The sequence below is a fragment of the Chiloscyllium punctatum genome, chromosome 10 (assembly GCF_047496795.1).
Source record: "Chiloscyllium punctatum isolate Juve2018m chromosome 10, sChiPun1.3, whole genome shotgun sequence".
Lineage (NCBI taxonomy): Eukaryota > Metazoa > Chordata > Chondrichthyes > Orectolobiformes > Hemiscylliidae > Chiloscyllium > Chiloscyllium punctatum.
In genome coordinates, this window is record NC_092748.1 from 117,123,707 (window position 1) to 117,142,782 (window position 19,076).

A 19,076-nucleotide genomic window follows, 5' to 3' on the forward strand; every position below is an offset into this window, starting at 1 on the left:
TGGGAGAGTGGGGGGGGGGGTGCACTGTATCCTGGGAGAGTGGGGGGGGTTGGGGGGGGGGGTGCACTGTATCCTGGGAGAGTGGGGGGGGGGGGTGCACTGTATCCTGGGAGAGTGGGGGGGGAGTGCACTGTATCCTGGGAGAGTGGGGGGGGGAGTGCACTGTATCCTGGGAGAGTGGGGGGGGGGGGTGCACTGTATCCTGGGAGTGGGGGGGGGTGGTGCACTGTATCCTGGGAGAGTGGGGGGGGGGGTGTGCACTGTATCCTGGGAGAGTGGGGGGGGGGTGCACTGTATCCTGGGAGAGTGGGGGGGGGGGGTGCACTGTATCCTGGGAGAGTGGGGGTGGGGTGGGGTGCACTGTATCCTGGGAGAGTGGGGGGGGGGGGGTGCACTGTATCCTGGGAGAGTGGGGGGGGGGTGCACTGTATCCTGGGAGGGGGGCGTTGCACTGTATCCTGGGAGAGTGGGGAGGGGGTGCACTGTATCCTGGGGAGAGTGGGGGGGGTGCACTGTATCCTGGGAGAGTGGGAGGGGGGGCGTTGCACTGTATCCTGGGAGGGGGGGCGTTGCACTGTATCCTGGGAGAGTGGGAGGGGGGCGTTGCACTGTATCCTGGGAGAGTGGGGGGGGGGTGCACTGTATCCTGGGAGAGTGGGGGGGGGGGGGTGCACTGTATCCTGGGAGAGTGGGGGGAGCACTGTATCCTGGGAGAGTGGGGGTGCACTGTATCCTGGGAGAGTGGGAGGGGGCGGTGCACTGTATCCTGGGTGGGGGGGCAGTGCACTGTATCCTGGGAGAGGGGGGGTGCACTGTATCCTGGGAGAGTGGGAGGGGGGGGTGCACTGTATCCTGGGAGAGTGGGAGGGGGGGGTGCACTGTATCCTGGGAGAGTGGGAGGGGGGGGGTGCACTGTATCCTGGGAGAGTGGGGGGGGGGTGCACTGTATCCTGGGAGAGTGGGGGTGCACTGTATCCTGGGAGGGGGGCGTTGCACTGTATCCTGGGAGAGTGGGGGGGGGTGCACTGTATCCTGGGAGAGTGGGGGTGCACTGTATCCTGGGAGGGGGGCGTTGCACTGTATCCTGGGAGAGTGGGGGGGGGGGTGCACTGTATCCTGGGAGAGTGGGGGTGCACTGTATCCTGGGAGAGTGGGAGGGGGGCGTTGCACTGTATCCTGGGAGGGGGGCGTTGCACTGTATCCTGGGAGAGTGGGGGGGGGGGGGGGTGCACTGTATCCTGGGAGAGTGGGGGGGGGGGGGTGCACTGTATCCTGGGAGAGTGGGGGGGGGTGCACTGTATCCTGGGAGAGTGGGGGTGCACTGTATCCTGGGAGGGGGGCGTTGCACTGTATCCTGGGAGAGTGGGGGGGGGGGTGCACTGTATCCTGGGAGAGTGGGAGGGGGGCGTTGCACTGTATCCTGGGAGGGGGGCGTTGCACTGTATCCTGGGAGAGTGGGGGGGGGGGGTGCACTGTATCCTGGGAGAGTGGGGGGTGCACTGTATCCTGGGAGAGTGGGGGTGCATTGTATCCTGGGAGAGTGGGGGTGCACTGTATCCTGGGAGAGTGGGAGGGGGTGGTGCACTGTATCCTGGGAGAGTGGGAGGGGGCGGTGCACTGTATCCTGGGTGGGGGGCAGTGCACTGTATCCTGGGAGAGGGGGGGGTGCACTGTATCCTGGGAGAGTGGGAGGGGGGGGGGGGGGGTGCACTGTATCCTGGGAGAGTGGGGGGGGGGGGTGCACTGTATCCTGGGAGAGTGGGGGGGGGGGGGTGCACTGTATCCTGGGAGAGTGGGGGGGGGGGCACTGTATCCTGGGAGAGTGGGGGTGCACTGTATCCTGGGAGAGTGGGAGGGGGCGGTGCACTGTATCCTGGGTGGGGGGCAGTGCACTGTATCCTGGGAGAGTGGGGGGGGGGGGGGGTGCACTGTATCCTGGGAGAGTGGGGGGGGGGTGCACTGTATCCTGGGAGAGTGGGGGGGGGGGGGTGCACTGTATCCTGGGAGAGTGGGGGGGGGTGCACTGTATCCTGGGAGAGTGGGGGTGCACTGTATCCTGGGAGAGTGGGAGGGGGCGGTGCACTGTATCCTGGGAGAGTGGGAGGGGGCGGTGCACTGTATCCTGTGAGAGTGGGAGGGGGCGGTGCACTGTATCCTGGGTGGGTGGCAGTGCACTGTATCCTGGGAGAGGGGGGGTGCACTGTATCCTGGGTGGGTGGCAGTACACTGTATCCTGGGAGAGTGGGGGTGCACTGTATCCTGGGAGAGTGGGAGGGGGCGGTGCACTGTATCCTGGGTGGGGGGCAGTGCACTGTATCCTGGGAGAGTGGGAGAGGGCGGTGCACTGTATCCTGGGTGGGTGGCAGTGCACTGTATCCTGGGAGAGTGGGAGAGGGGGGGTGCACTGTATCCTGGGAGAGTGGGAGGGGGGGGGTGCACTGTATCCTGGGAGAGTGGGAGGGGGGGGGGTGCACTGTATCCTGGGAGAGTGGGAGGGGGGGGGGGTGCACTGTATCCTGGGAGAGTGGGAGGGGGGGGGGTGCACTGTATCCTGGGAGGGGGGGGGGGGGGTGCACTGTATCCTGGGAGGGTGGGGGGGGCGGGGGTGCACTGTATCCTGGGAGAGTGGGAGGGGCGGGTGTGCATTGTATCCTGGGAGAGTGGGGGGGGGGGGTGCACTGTATCCTGGGAGAGTGGGAGGGGGGGTGCACTGTATCCTGGGAGAGTGGGGGGGGGGGTGCACTGTATCCTGGGAGGGTGGGGGTGCACTGTATCCTGGGAGAGTGGGGGGGGCGGGGGTGCACTGTATCCTGGGAGAGTGGGAGGGGCGTGTGTGCACTGTATCCTGGGAGAGTGGGGGGGGGGGGGTGCACTGTATCCTGGGGGGGGGGGTGCACTGTATCCTGGGAGAGTGGGGGGGGGTGCACTGTATCCTGGGAGAGTGGGGGGGGGGGGGGTGCACTGTATCCTGGGAGAGTGGGAGGGGGGGGGGTGCACTGTTTCCTGGGAGGGTGGGTGCACTGTATCCTGGGAGAGTGGGAGGGGGAGGGGTGCACTGTATCCTGGGAGATTGGGGGGGGGGGGGTGTGCACTGTATCCTGGGAGAGTGGGGGTGCACTGTATCCTGGGAGAGTGGGAGGGGCGGGTGTGCACTGTATCCTGGGAGAGTGGGGGGGGGGGGTGCACTGTATCCTGGGAGAGTGGGAGGGGGGGTGCACTGTATCCTGGGAGAGTGGGAGGGGGGGGTGCACTGTATCCTGGGAGAGTGGGGGGGGGGGGTGCACTGTATCCTGGGGGGGGGGGGGGGGGGTGCACTGTATCCTGGGAGGGTGGGGGGGCGGGGGTGCACTGTATCCTGGGAGGGTGGGGGGGCGGGGGTGCACTGTATCCTGGGAGGGTGGGGGGGCGGGGGTGCACTGTATCCTGGGAGGGTGGGGGGGCGGGGGTGCACTGTATCCTGGGAGAGTGGGAGGGGCGGGGGTGCACTGTATCCTGGGAGAGTGGGGGGGGGGGTGCACTGTATCCTGGGAGGGTGGGGGTGCACTGTATCCTGGGAGAGTGGGGGGGGGCGGGGGTGCACTGTATCCTGGGAGAGTGGGAGGGGCGGGTGTGCACTGTATCCTGGGAGAGTGGGGGGGGGGGGGTGCACTGTATCCTGGGGGGGGGGGGGGGGTGCACTGTATCCTGGGAGAGTTGGGGGGGGTGCACTTTATCCGGGGCGGGGGGGGGGGAGTGCGCACTTTATCCGGGGAGAGTGGAGGGGGGGTGCACTGTATCCTGGGAGAGTGGGAGGGGGGGGGTGCACTGTATCCTGGGAGAGTGGGGGGGGGGGGGGGGTGCACTGTATCCTGGGAGAGTGGGAGGGGGAGGGGTGCACTGTATCCTGGGAGATTGGGGGGGGAGGTGTGCACTGTATCCTGGGAGAGTTGGGGGGGGTGCACTTTATCCGGGGCGGGGGGGGGGAGTGCGCACTTTATCCGGGGAGAGTGGAGGGGGGGTGCACTGTATCCCGGGAGAGTTGGGGGGGGCGTACTGTATCCCGGGTGAGTGGGGGGGGATGTACTGTACCCACGGGGAGAGATGGGGTGCACTGTATCCTGGGAGAGTGGGAGGGGAGGGGTGCACTGTATCCTGGGAGAGTGGGAGGGGGGGGGGTGCACTGTATTGTGGGAGGGGGGGGGGTGCACTGTATCCTGGGAGGGGGGGGGTGCACTGTATCCTGGGAGAGTGGGAGGGGGAGGGGTGCACTGTATCCTGGGAGAGTGGGAGGGGGGGGTGCACTGTATCCTGGGAGAGTGGGAGGGGGGGTGCACTGTATCCTGGGAGAGTGGGAGGGGGGGGTGCACTGTATCCTGGGAGAGTGGGAGGGGGGGTGCACTGTATCCTGGGAGAGTGGGAGGGGGGGTGCACTGTATCCTGGGAGAGTTGGGGGGGGGTGCACTTTATCCGGGGCGGGGGGGGGGGAGTGCGCACTTTATCCGGGGAGAGTGGAGGGGGGGTGCACTGTATCCCGGGAGAGTTGGGGGGGGGCGGGCGTACTGTATCCCGGGAGAGTGGGGGGGGATGTACTGTATCCCGGGAGAGTGGGGGGGGGATATACTGTACCCACGGGGAGAGATGGGGTGTACTGTACCCTGGGGGAGTGGGGGGGTGGTGTATCCTGGGAGAATGGGGGGGGGGAGGTGCTGTATTCTGGGAGACTGGGGGGGCGGGGTACTGCCCCCTGGGGGCGTGTGGGAGGTGTACTGTACCCACGGGGAGGGATGGGGTGTACTGTATCCTGGGAGAGTTGGGGGGGAGGTGCTGTATCCTGGGAGAGTTGGGGGGGGGGGGTGCTGTATCCTGGGAGAGTGGGGGGGCGGGGGTGCTGTATCCTGGGAGAGTGGGCGGGGGTGTGCTGTATCCTGGGAGGTGGGGGGGTGCACTGTATCCTGGGAGAGTGGGGGGGGGGGTGCACTGTATCCTGGGAGAGTGGGGGGGGGGGGTGCACTGTATCCTGGGGGGGGGGGTGCACTGTATCCTGGGAGAGTGGGAGGGGCGGGTGTGCACTGTATCCTGGGAGAGTGGGGGGGGGGGGGAATGTATCCTGGGGGGGGGGGGTGCACTGTATCCTGGGAGAGTGGGGGGGGGGGTGCACTGTATCCTGGGAGAGTGGGAGGGGCGGGTGTGCACTGTATCCTGGGAGAGTGGGAGGGGGGGGGGAATGTATCCTGGGGGGGGGGGGGTGCACTGTATCCTGGGAGAGTGGGGGGGGGGGGTGCACTGTATCCTGGGAGAGTGGGAGGGGGGGTGCACTGTATCCTGGGAGAGTGGGAGGGGGGGGGTGCACTGTATCCTGGGAGAGTGGGGGGGGGGGGGGGGTGCACTGTATCCTGGGAGATTGGGGGGGGGGGGTGTGCACTGTATCCTGGGAGAGTGGGGGTGCACTGTATCCTGGGAGAGTGGGAGGGGGCGGTGCACTGTATCCTGGGTGGGGGGCAGTGCACTGTATCCTGGGAGAGTGGGAGGGGGCGGTGCACTGTATCCTGGGTGGGTGGCATTGCACTGTATCCTGGGAGAGTGGGAGAGGGGGGGTGCACTGTATCCTGGGAGAGTGGGAGGGGGGGGTGCACTGTATCCTGGGAGAGTGGGAGGGGGGGGGTGCACTGTATCCTGGGAGAGTGGGAGGGGGGGGGGGGTGCACTGTATCCTGGGAGAGTGGGAGGGGGGGGTGCACTGTATCCTGGGAGAGTGGGAGGGGGGGGTGCACTGTATCCTGGGAGGGGGGGGGGGGCGGGGGTGCACTGCATCCTGGGAGAGTGGGAGGGGCGGGTGTGCACTGTATCCTGGGAGAGTGGGGGGGGGGTGCACTGTATCCTGGGAGGGTGGGGGTGCACTGTATCCTGGGAGAGTGGGGGGGGGCGGGGGTGCACTGTATCCTGGGAGAGTGGGAGGGGTGGGTGTGCACTGTATCCTGGGAGAGTGGGGGGGGGGGGGGAGGTGCACTGTATCCTGGGGGGGGGGGGGGGGGTGTTGCACTGTATCCTGGGAGAGTGGGGGGGGGGGGGGTGCACTGTATCCTGGGAGAGTGGGGGGGGGGGGGTGCACTGTATCCTGGGAGAGTGGGGGGGGGGGGTGCACTGTATCCTGGGAGAGTGGGGGGGGGGGTGCACTGTATCCTGGGAGAGTGGGGGGGGGGGGTGCACTGTATCCTGGGAGAGTGGGGGGGGGGCGGGTGCACTGTATCCTGGGAGACTGGGGGGGGGGGGGGGGTGCACTGTATCCTGGGAGAGTGGGGGTGGGGTTCACTGTATCCTGGGAGAGTGGGGGGGGGTGCACTGTATCCTGGGAGAGTGGGGGTGCACTGTATCCTGGGAGAGTGGGAGGGGGCGGTGCACTGTATCCTGGGTGGGGGGCAGTGCACTGTATCCTGGGAGAGTGGGAGGGGGGGGGTGCACTGTATCCTGGGAGAGTGGGGGGGGGGGGGGTGCACTGTATCCTGGGAGGGGGGGGGGGTGCACTGTATCCTGGGAGGGTGGGGGTGCACTGTATCCTGGGAGAGTGGGAGGGGCGGGTGTGCACTGTATCCTGGGAGAGTGGGGGGGGGGGGGGTGCACTGTATCCTGGGAGAGTGGGAGGGGGGGGTGCACTGTATCCTGGGAGAGTGGGGGGGGGGGTGCACTGTATCCTGGGAGGGTGGGGGTGCACTGTATCCTGGGAGAGTGGGGGGGGCGGGGGTGCACTGTATCCTGGGAGAGTGGGAGGGGGGGGGGTGCACTGTATCCTGGGAGAGTGGGGGGGGGGGGGTGCACTGTATCCTGGGAGAGTGGGAGGGGGGGGGGGGTGCACTGTATCCTGGGAGAGTGGGAGGGGGGGGGGGTGCACTGTATCCTGGGAGAGTGGGAGGGGGAGGGGTGCACTGTATCCTGGGAGATTGGGGAGGGGGGTGTGCACTGTATCCTGGGAGAGTTGGGGGGGGTGCACTTTATCCGGGGCGGGGGGGGGGGAGTGCGCACTTTATCCGGGGAGAGTGGAGGGGGGGGTGCACTGTATCCTGGGAGAGTTGGGGGGGGCGTACTGTATCCCGGGTGAGTGGGGGGGGATGTACTGTACCCACGGGGAGAGATGGGGTGCACTGTATCCTGGGAGAGTGGGAGGGGAGGGGTGCACTGTATCCTGGGAGAGTGGGAGGGGGGGGGTGCACTGTATTGTGGGAGGGGGGGGGGGTGCACTGTATCCTGGGAGGGGGGGGTTGCACTGTATCCTGGGAGAGTGGGAGGGGGGCGGTGCACTGTATCCTGGGAGAGGGGGAGGGGTGCACTGTATCCTGGGAGAGTGGGAGGGGGGGGTGCACTGTATCCTGGGAGAGTGGGAGGGGGGGGTGCACTGTATCCTGGGAGGGTGGGGGTGCACTGTATCCTGGGAGAGTGGGGGGGGGCGGGGGTGCACTGTATCCTGGGAGAGTGGGAGGGGCGGGTGTGCACTGTATCCTGGGAGAGTGGGGGGGGGGGGGAGGTGCACTGTATCCTGGGGGGGGGGGGGGGGGGCGTTGCACTGTATCCTGGGGGGGGGGGGTGCACTGTATCCTGGGAGAGTGGGGGGGGGGGGGGGGGTGCACTGTATCCTGGGAGAGTGGGGGGGGGTGCACTGTATCCTGGGAGAGTGGGGGGGGGGTGCACTGTATCCTGGGAGAGTGGGGGGGGGCGGGTGCACTGTATCCTGGGAGACTGGGGGGGGGGGGGGTGCACTGTATCCTGGGAGAGTGGGGGTGGGGTTCACTGTATCCTGGGAGAGTGGGGGGGGGGGTGCACTGTATCCTGGGAGAGTGGGGGTGCACTGTATCCTGGGAGAGTGGGAGGGGGCGGTGCACTGTATCCTGGGTGGGGGGCAGTGCACTGTATCCTGGGAGAGTGGGAGGGGGGGGGGTGCACTGTATCCTGGGAGAGTGGGAGGGGGGGGGTGCACTGTATCCTGGGAGAGTGGGAGGGGGGGGGGGGTGCACTGTATCCTGGGAGGGGGGGGGGGTGCACTGTATCCTGGGAGGGTGGGGGTGCACTGTATCCTGGGAGAGTGGGAGGGGCGGGTGTGCACTGTATCCTGGGAGAGTGGGGGGGGGGTGCACTGTATCCTGGGAGAGTGGGAGGGGGGGTGCACTGTATCCTGGGAGAGTGGGGGGGGGTGCACTGTATCCTGGGAGGGTGGGGGTGCACTGTATCCTGGGAGAGTGGGGGGGGGCGGGGGTGCACTGTATCCTGGGAGAGTGGGAGGGGGGGGGGTGCACTGTATCCTGGGAGAGTGGGGGGGGGGGTGCACTGTATCCTGGGAGAGTGGGAGGGGGGGGGGTGCACTGTATCCTGGGAGAGTGGGAGGGGGAGGGGTGCACTGTATCCTGGGAGATTGGGGAGGGGGGTGTGCACTGTATCCTGGGAGAGTTGGGGGGGGTGCACTTTATCCGGGGCGGGGGGGGGGGGAGTGCGCACTTTATCCGGGGAGAGTGGAGGGGGGGTGCACTGTATCCCGGGAGAGTTGGGGGGGGCGTACTGTATCCCGGGTGAGTGGGGGGGGATGTACTGTACCCACGGGGAGAGATGGGGTGCACTGTATCCTGGGAGAGTGGGAGGGGAGGGGTGCACTGTATCCTGGGAGAGTGGGAGGGGGGGCGTGCACTGTATTGTGGGAGGGGGGGGGGTGCACTGTATCCTGGGAGGGGGGGGTTGCACTGTATCCTGGGAGAGTGGGAGGGGGGCGGTGCACTGTATCCTGGGAGAGGGGGAGGGGTGCACTGTATCCTGGGAGAGTGGGAGGGGGGGGTGCACTGTATCCTGGGAGAGTGGGAGGGGGGGGTGCACTGTATCCTGGGAGAGTGGGAGGGGGGGTGCACTGTATCCTGGGAGAGTGGGAGGGGGGGTGCACTGTATCCTGGGAGAGTGGGAGGGGGGGTGCACTGTATCCTGGGAGAGTTGGGGGGGGTGCACTTTATCCGGGGCGGGGGGGGGGGAGTGCGCACTGTATCCGGGGAGAGTGGGAGGGGGGGGTGCACTGTATCCTGGGAGAGTGGGAGGGGGGGTGCACTGTATCCTGGGAGAGTTGGGGGGGGGTGCACTTTATCCGGGGCGGGGGGGGGGGAGTGCGCACTTTATCCGGGGAGAGTGGAGGGGGGGTGCACTGTATCCCGGGAGAGTTGGGGCGGGCGTACTGTATCCCGGGAGAGTGGGGGGGGATGTACTGTATCCCGGGAGAGTGGGGGGGGGATGTACTGTACCCACGGGGAGAGATGGGGTGTACTGTACCCTGGGGGAGTGGGGGGGTGGTGTATCCTGGGAGAATGGGGGGGGGAGGTGCTGTATTCTGGGGGGGTGGGGTACTGCCCCCTGGGGGCGTGTGGGAGGTGTACTGTACCCACGGGGAGGGATGGGGTGTACTGTATCCTGGGAGAGTCGGGGGGGAGGTGCTGTATCCTGGGAGAGTGGGGGGGGGGGGGGTGCTGTATCCTGGGAGAGTGGGCGGGGGTGTGCTGTATCCTGGGAGGTGGGGGGGTGCACTGTATCCTGGGAGAGTGGGAGGGGGAGGGGTGCACTGTATCCTGGGAGAGTGGGAGGGGGGGGGGTGCACTGTATCCTGGGAGGGTGGGAGGGGGGGGTGCACTTTATCCTGGGAGAGTTGGGGGGGGGGTGCACTTTATCCGAGGCGGGGGGGGGAGTGCGCACTTTATCCGGGGAGAGTGGAGGGGGGGTGCACTGTATCCCGGGAGAGTTGGGGGGGGCGTACTGTATCCCGGGAGAGTGGGGGGGGATGTACTGTACCCACGGGGAGAGATGGGGTGCACTGTATCCTGGGAGAGTGGGAGGGGAGGGGTGCACTGTATCCTGGGAGAGTGGGGGGGGGGGGGTGCACTGTATTCTGGGAGAGTGGGAGGGGGGGTGCACTGTATCCTGGGAGAGTTGGGGGGGGTGCACTTTATCCGGGGCGGGGGGGGAGTGCGCACTTTATCCGGGGAGAGTGGAGGGGGGGTGCACTGTATCCCGGGAGAGTTGGGGCGGGCGTACTGTATCCTGGGAGAGTGGGGGGGGATGTACTGTACCCACGGGGAGAGATGGGGTGTACTGTACCCTGGGGGAGTGGGGGGGGTGCTGTATCCTGGGAGAATGGGGGGGGGAGGTGCTGTATTCTGGGAGACTGGGGAGGCGGGGTACTGTCCCCTGGGGGCGTGTGGGAGGTGTCCTGTACCCACGGGGAGGGATGGGGTGTACTGTATCCTGGGAGAGTGGGGGGGGGTGCTGTATCCTGGGAGAGTGGGGGGGGGGGGTGCTGTATCCTGGGAGAGTCGGGGGGGGGGGGGGGGGGGGGTGCTGTATCCTGGGAGAGTGGGGGGGTGTGCTGTACCCACGGGGAGCGATGGGGTGTACTGTACCCTGGGGGAGAGGGGGGGGTGTACTGTGCCCTGGGGGAGAGGGGGGGGTGTACTGTACCCTGGAGGAGAGGGGGGGGGGTGTACTGTACCCTGGGGGAGAGGGGGGGGGGGGGTGTACTGTACCCTGGGGGAGAGGGGGGGGGGGTGTACTGTACCCTGGGGGAGAGGGGGGGGGGGGGGTGTACTGTACCCCGGGGGAGAGGGGGGGGGGGGGGTGTACTGTACCCCGGGGGAGAGGGGGGGGGGGGGGTGTACTGTACCCCGGGGGAGAGGGGGGGGGGGGGTGTACTGTACCCCGGGGGAGAGGGGGGGGGGGGGTGTACTGTACCCCGGGGGAGAGGGGGGGGGGGGGTGTACTGTACCCTGGGGGAGAGGGGGGGGGGTGTACTGTACCCTGGGGGAGAGGGGGGGGGGTGTACTGTACCCTGGGGGAGAGGGGGGGGGGGTGTACTGTACCCTGGGCGAGAGGGGGTGGGTGTACTGTACCCTGGGGGAGAGGGGGGGGGGGTGTACTGTACCCTGGGGGGGGGGTGTACTGTACCCCTGGGAGAGTAGGGGGTGTGTACTGTACCCTGGGAGAGTCGGTGGGAGAGATGGGGTGTACTGTATCCTGGGAGAGTTGGGTGGGGGGGGGGTTTGCTGTACGCGGGGGGGGGAAAGAGTTGGGGTACTGTAACCTGGGGAAGAGTTGGGGGCGGGGGTACTGTACCCTGGGGGAGTGGGTGGGTGTACTGTATCCTCGGGGTGAGGGGGGGGGTACTGTCCCCTGAGAGAGTGGTGGGGGGTGGTGTGCTGTCCCCTGGGAGAGTGGAGGGGGGGTCTGTGCTGTCCTCTGGGAGAGTAGGGGGGTGTACTGCACCCTGGGAGAATGGGGGGTGTACTGTACCCTGGGGGAGGTGGGGGTGGGGTGTACTGTACCCTGGGGGAGTGGGTACTGTACCGTGGGTGAGTGGGGGGGGGGGGGTACTGTATCCTGGGGGAGCTGTACTGTACCCTGGGAGAGTGGGGGGGGGAGAGTACTGTACCCTGGGGTAGAGATGGGGTACTGTACCCTGGGAGAGTGTGGGTGTAGGGTACTGGATCCTGGGAGAGAGGGGCTGTGGGGTACTGTACCACAGGTAGGGGTTGTGGTACTGTAACCCAGGAGAGTCGGGGGAGTGGAGCTTCTGTGTGGGGGTGTGGGGTTACTGTATCCCAGGAGAGAGGGATAGTGGGGGGCTACTTCACTCCTTGGGAGGATGGGAATCGGGTGGGCACCTCGCCCCTTTGGTTTCGCTTGCACTAAAACCTGTCCAGCTCAGAATGCTGAAAGCAAATCATGGCATCTTTGCAGTGTGGAAACAGGCCCTTGCCCTAAAAAGTCCATACCAACACTTCGAAGACTAACTCACCCAAACTCATTCTCCTACACTTCCCCTAACTAATGCACCTAGCCTACACATCCCTGAACACCATGGGCAATTTAGCATGGCCAATTCACCTAACCTGCCCATCTGTGGACTGTGGAAAGTAACCGGAGCACCCGGAGGAAACTCTCTCAGACACTGGTAGAATGTACAAATTCCATGCAGACAATCACCCAAGGCTGGAATTGAATCCTGGTCCCTGGCACTGTCAGGCAGCAGTGCTAACCACTGAGCCACCGTACCCCAAAGTAATTTCTGGAGTTTGGAATTTCCCGAATCATAAAATGATGTCAATATCTAAACAGATTTGTGTGAACAGGAAATACAGAGCAGCCTCGATTATCCGGCATTTGCTTAACCGAATTTCTGATTGTCTGAACACGATTGCAAGGTCCCGGTGCTTGGCTAACTATTTTATCCGGCATTCGATTAACAATGAAATACTCCCTGTCCGTGTCCTTCGGATACTCGAGGTTCCTGTGTATTCAAATATAAATATTTATCTGAAACATAAAATAGTACTAAAGCTGTTGTGGTTGTGTTCGCCGAGCTGGGAATTTGTGTTTCATCCCCTGTCTAGGTGATATCCTCGGTGCTTGGGAGCCTCCTGTGAAGCGCTTCTGTAATGTTTCCTCCGGTATTTGTGGTGGTTTGTCTCTGCCGCTTCCAGTTGTCAGTTCCAGCTGTCCGTTGCAGTGGTCGGTATATTGGGTCCAGGTCAATGTGTTTGTTGATAGAGTCTGTGGATGAGTGCCATGCCTCTAGGAATTCCCTGGCTGTTCTCTGTTTGGCTTGTCCTAGAATAGTAGTGTTGTCCCAGTCGAATTCATGTTGCTTGTCATCTGCGTGTGTGGCTACTAAGGATAGCTGGTCGTGTTGTTTCGTGGCTAGTTGGTGTTCGTGGATGTGGCTCGTTAGCTGTCTTCCTGTTTGTCCTATGTAGTGTTTTGTGCAGTCCTTGCATGGGATTTTATACACTACATTGGTTTTGCTCATGCTGGGCATCGGGTCCTTCGTTCTGGTGAGTTGTTGTCTGAGAGTGGCTGTTGGTTTGTCTGCTGTTATAAGTCCTAGTGGTCGCAGTAGTCTGGCTGTCAGTTCGGAAATGCTCTTGATATCTGGTAGTGTGGCTAGTCCTTTGGGTTGCGGCATATTCTCGTTCCGTTGTCTTTCCCTTAGGTATCTGTTGATGAAATTGCACAGGTATCCGTTTTTGGCGAATACATTGTAGAGGTGTTCTTCCTCTTTTTGCAGTTCTGGTGTGTTGTGGCCCTTTTGAACAGTGTCTTGATGCAACTTCTTTTGTGTGTGTTGGGGTGGTTGCTTTTATAGTTCAGGACTTGATCTGTGTGTGTGGCTTTCCTGTATACCTGTGTGGTGAATTCTCCGATAGATGTTCTCTGTACCATCACATCCAGGAATGGGAGTTGGTTGTCCTTTTCTTCCTCTCTGAATCGGATTCCTGTGAGTGTGGCGTTGATGATCCAGTGTGTGTTCTCTATTTCTGTGTTTTTAATGATTACAAAGGTGTCATCCACATATCTGACCCAGAGTTTGGGTTGAATTTGCGGTAAGACTGTTCTAATCTTTGCATTACCGCTTCTGCTATGAGCCCAGAGATGGGTGAGCCCATGTGTGTGCCATTGATTTGTTCATATATTCGGTTGTTGAATGTGAAGTCCATTAGTTTGAGTATGCAGTCTTTGTTGATAGGTTCAATGTCCTGTTGTCTGTTCTGTATGTCCAGCAGGTTGGCTATTGTTTCTCTGGCGAGGGTTTTGTCGATAGAGGTGAACAGTGCCGTTACATCGAATGAGGCCATATTTCTTCCTTGTCTGTGTGTATATGTCTGATGATGTGAAGAGAATTCCTGTGTTGACTTGTCTGGATCCGCAGGAGGCTCCCAAGCACTGAGGATGTCACCTAGACAGGGGGCGAAATGTCTGCAACACAAATTCCCAGCTCGGCGAACAGAACCACAATAACGAGCACCCGAGCTACAAATCTTCTCACAAACTTTGAATAGTACTAAAGTATTAAGCAGTAATAAACAAAAGTTAAATGATACAAGTACTGTATCTTCTGTTTCTGCTTCCTAAATGTTGCACTCAAATACTCAAGTCTGCTCAAAACATTGCTTGAAAACTGATGCTTCTGAATTATAGATTTTTAGACTGGAGTGGTCATATGTAATAAGTTATGCTTTTACAAATGTCGTTTTATTTCGTGTTGGATTAGGATGTTGAATGTTTTCCCACAAACAAAAATAGGCTGACTGACCTTTAGCCTTCTCTCCTTTAAAAAGAGATCTTTGTGATCTTTAACTTCTGGGTTAACAAGCCAATATCTAAGGAAGGGTTGGAATTTCATGGGTAGTTTTTACCCTTGTTTCCCTCATGAAGCTGGGATGAATCACATCCAGAATGTCACTTTTCTATTTTGTGAAAAACCAGCCTATGTATCTCTCTCTATTCTATCCTATCCAACATTTCTGCATCTTTCACTTTTACAATGGCAGCATCCTTTTCTCCATGGAAGTGACTCCAGTTTAGGCCATAAGACAGAGGAGTGGAAGTAAGGCCTTTCAGCCAATCGAGTCCATTCCACCATTCAATCATGGGTGATGGGTATTTCAACTCCACTTACCTGCACTCTCCCCATAACCCTTAATTCCTTGTGAGATCAAGAATTTATCAATCTTTGAATTTCTTGATGTGTTGTCCCTCTCCACTTTAAATCTTGTCCCACCCTTGATAAAACAACCCTTTTTCCCCATCACCTTTCAACGTCCAATTTTTCTCCAGAGTCCCTGAATGTGTTATTGCCAAATCTCTTCCTAATTTTTGTGGCATGCCAAGTTTGAATCCCTCCGATCAGGTTTTTGCCCTGTCAGTACTAAAGTCATATTACATCTTTGGTAGCTGTCATAAAAGTAAACTTCCCCTCTTTGTTATTTATGACCTGTCTGTATCCTTTGCCTCTGTTACCCCTAACGTCACCTCCAACACCCCTCTGTTGTTGTCCAGCTGATTGGAAGTGGTCTCGCCTGGTTTCATTCTTATCAATCTAATCATAGACAGGGAATCACTTACAATGCCTCTCCTGTTGTAGCACTTACCTCTGGTGACCCACAAAAGTCAACCCTTGTTGCTTTTATTTCTTATCTACATGCTGCCCTTTGACAAGATAATCTGAAAACACAACATTTGCTTTCACTTGTATACTGACGACAGCCATCTCTACCTTGCCGCCATCACTGTTAATACCTCCACTGTTGGTAAATTATCAGACTGTTTATCCGATGTCCAGTACTGGACGAACAGAGGTATCCATTCCTTAAATGTCAAGAAAGGAACCCTTCACTCAGGCTGCGTTCTTTTCAACTTTATCCCTCTCTCTGATGGCAGTTAATTCAGTCTCTACAACCTTGGTGTTTCACTTTGTTTTGTGATGATCATCCGGTCTCATCTCTGCAATCTCTTAAAGCCCACCTATTTCCATCTCATAACTTTGCTTGACTTCAAATATTCCTTTGCTCATCTGATAGAACCTATTCTGATGGACTCCTGGCTGGTGTTCCACATTCACCCCTCCATAAACCTGAGGTCATCCAAAACTCTGCCACCTGAGTCTGAACTTGAAGCAAATCCTGTTCTGCTATCAATCCTATGCTTGCTGACCTTCATTAGCTCCTAATCAAGCGACATATAAAACCATAAGTAGGAGAACAGGACCAGGTGGCACAGTGGTTAGCACTGCAGCCACAGTGCCAGACATCCAGATTTGATTCCGGTCTCGGGTGACCACCTGTATGGCATCTGTTAGTTTTCCCTGCATTTTCATGAGTTTCCACTAAGTACTCTGGTTTCCTCCCCCAGTCCAAAGATATGCAGGCTGGGTAGGGTAGCCATCATAAATGTGTGATTATGGGTATAGCTTGAGAGTCTTCTTTGGAGGATTGGTGCAGACTGAATTGCCTCTTTTTGCACTCTAGGGGTTATGTGATCCCAGTAGGCCATTCAGCCCCTCAAACCATCTCTATATCCAAAAAGATGACTGAAAAGGCATTCCTTATGTCCACTTTCCTACCCTTCCCCTATTGATCAAGCATCTATCTGTCTAAGCCTTAAACATACACAATGATCTTCTTACCTCTGTCTTAGCCATGTATTCTGTACTCAAACTGTAACCTGTACAAAAGCTCGTCAGTGTTCAGTTAGTGTTTTTGCCTAACAGTCTTAGGTTTCAATCCACCTCAACCCCTTTAGAGGTAACAGTTGTTGGCTTTGATTATTTTGTTTTATTCAAAACTTTGAAACTTGATACTATGATCCCTGATCCCAATGAAAAATCATCTTGTCGCGTGTAACTTGGGAGACTGTGAAGCGATATGATAGCAAGGTTAAATGTAGGACAGGATGTCTATGGTAAGAGTTTGAATGAGCTGTGAGTTAAAGTAGGTAGAGCTTAACAGGTTGTGAGAAGAGCACTGTGATAAGTTGGTGATTGAGGTAAGAATATAGAATTTAAAGCTCAGCTTGGTAGAATAGAGTACAGTGGTCTGCTATGAAGATCAAATTTGACTAGAGTAACTTCTGTTGGTGACATTATTGAGGATCTTTGAGAGAGAATGGAGAATTACAGGTACGATGTCTGGTAGATAATTGGAAGGGTATCACTTTATGTTTTTTTTATGCAAAATATTGCATGGGGAGTGGCATCAAGAATTGTGTGTATGTGTATCCTGAAGAAACAAACCATTGCTGAAGATTGTGAAGAGTAATGGGAGAATGGAGATACTGTGGGGTCGTGATTCCACAGTTGGCTCAGTTTTAATGTTCTGTTGGGTATATGAACAATCAGTGTATTTTGCTGTCACGTGCATTGTGCCTTGTGTATCTTGAGTAAGGAAGTGCAGAGTTGAGACATCTTATGCTGTCCAGTCACTGGGAGAAATCAGTGTCTATAGTTCACTATCAGTGACTGGCCATTGAACTTCCCAAGTCTCTCTAGGTTTTGAGGTGTAATTGAGTGTAAGCCATCATAAGGTGTTGGTAAGTTGGCCCTCAACAGTTATTTATTAATGTAGAATATTTTAATTTTAGTTTTTCCGACAAGTTAGAAAATCATTACTGTAACCATGTCAAAGATATGAAGCTGGTTCATAGAGTAATTGTGATTTGATATGAAACCTGAGACTTTGTCATCAATCTTGAAGAAAATCTTAGAAATAAAATTAAATTCTCTGAAAATTGAGTTGGATATATGGATCTCTAAATGGCAAGAAACATTTATGCCAAGTAAAATCTTTTTCTGTTGGTGGAGGTGGTTTATTACTTCCCCCGACTGTCAGTTGTGTCCTGTGCCATTAACTGGGAAGAGGCAATATTGATGAGCAGTCATTGTAGACCAGCCATAACCAAAAGAGAGTAGGACTGAAGCGCCGCCCAACATCATAATCTACGCTGATTGTGTGAAGAATGTGCTGGAAAATTCAGCCTCTGTCTGGGATGATATCTGTCAGGTCAGTTGGATGGTGTTATGAAGGATGAGATACTTGCTGTGGGTTTTGTGGGAGGTGAGGTAGTTGGTGTTTTGTTGGTTCTTGTGCAGTAATTCTGCACTAATGACAAAATACTACAGGTGTATGCTTTCACCGTGCAAACTGGGTGGTTTATATTTGAACTAGTTCAAGGTTTCAGCTCTGCTTGGCTGTCATCTAAGCTGTTATAATGTTCTGGTCGCTTGATTAATGCAGTAGATCAGGGCTCCTTTATTCAAGTGCACACAATAGCTGATGAAATGTATTGTCTAAAGTTTCCTTAGATCACCAGCACACTGGCTGTACAGAGTGTAAGCAGAACCTCATTTTTGTTGCCCTGACAGCACCTTCCTCTCCTACCAAGAAGGACAAGAGCAGCAATGCAGCAGCATCAGGTGCAATTACAGTCCAATCCTGCCTTGAACATCAATCATTACTTCAATGGTTTTGAAATCTCTTATTTATAACAGTTGTGGGAGACAATCGCCATTTAGACTGCAGCAGTTCGAGGAGGAGAATTTTCATTTACAACACCTTGGGGCAGCTAGGATTGGCAGTTACTATCCGACTAGCTCTGTTTTACACCCCTAAGAACAGAACGTGCACTTTGTTTTTCTCATGGTGAGGCTGAATTCGGTAGAAAATATCGTCTCGTTTAAAAATTGTCTACATTTTTTAATTTCAGATTTGATAGCTGTTTGAGAACCTGATAACTCTTTTCCACGATGGCACCAATGAAGATTTATGGTCAAATTCGGATCAACAGCATTCAGACTGGCACCACCAAGTGGAGGGAAGGCAGTTTTGAAATTGTTGAGAAAGACAACAAAGCTTCTCTGGTTGTGCTCTTCAATTCTGGAGGTCCTGCAAAAACATTCCAGGTAATAGGGTGATAAAACTCTGGTAGGCCTGTATTGTGAACTGAACAAAGCCCAGTTCTTGGTGGAATGGAAAATGGCTTTGAAATTAGAGCTCATCTTTTCTTTCTTGGGGTGTGCCTGTTGCTGCCAAGGCCAGAATTTGTTTCTCATCGCTAATTGTCCTTGAAGTGAGTAACTTGCTAATTCATTTCAGAGGGCAGTTAAGATTCAATCACATTGAATCAGGAGTCAGAAGGAGGCCAGCCCAGGTAAGGCAGCAGATTTCCTTCCTTGGAAACATTAGCAAACCACATCCGTTTTACAACAATCAATTATCATTTCATAGCTACTGTCTGTTCAATTCATATTCCACCAGCTGCCTTGTTGAGGTTTAAACTAATGTCGCTCAGACGTTTTGTCTGCTGTCTGGATCACTAACCCTGTAATCGCAATGCCACTGTCAGGAAAGCACATTTTCCCACAATAAGTAATGGAAATTCTGATACAGGTACACAATCCTTTATCCAAAATCTTTGGGGCCTGTTGTTTTTTGGAATTTTTTGGATTTCGTAATAAATAACATTTTCACAGTGAAAATTAAAATTACCTAACAGCAGACGCACGCGTGAATAGTACAAGTGCTGAGACACAATTGATGCCTGCCAGTGCTGGGCCACACCGCCACTTCACATCTGAGTGATGTGGTTCGAGTGGGTATGGATTTGGGTCACCTGTTTGTACGCCAAAATGACACTCCACGCTCCACAAAAAAATGTTTGGATTTGGATAAAGGATTGTGTACCTGTCGCCGAATTTATTCAGAACTATGAAGCCAAATCAGGTGTTTGAAGTTGAAATACAAATTGGCTGTGTTTTAA

The 19,076-nt window shown here is 57.5% G+C and overlaps 1 protein-coding gene across 3 annotated transcripts in view; it reads left to right on the forward strand.

The window, feature by feature from the left end:
* Positions 1–19,076, forward strand: part of usp37 (ubiquitin specific peptidase 37) — a 56,339-nt gene that overhangs the window by 1,002 nt on the left and 36,261 nt on the right. The window contains exons 1-2 of one of the 3 annotated variants that reach the window (XM_072580017.1): positions 11,682–12,044; positions 18,024–18,219. In XM_072580017.1, coding sequence (XP_072436118.1) covers positions 18,064–18,219 — 156 coding nt within the window. In that variant the 5' untranslated portion in view covers positions 11,682–12,044; positions 18,024–18,063. Of the gene's footprint in view, positions 1–11,681; positions 12,045–17,106; positions 17,321–18,023; positions 18,220–19,076 lie in introns of those variants that run through there. The other 2 variants (XM_072580018.1, XM_072580016.1) reach the window with 2 other exon arrangements.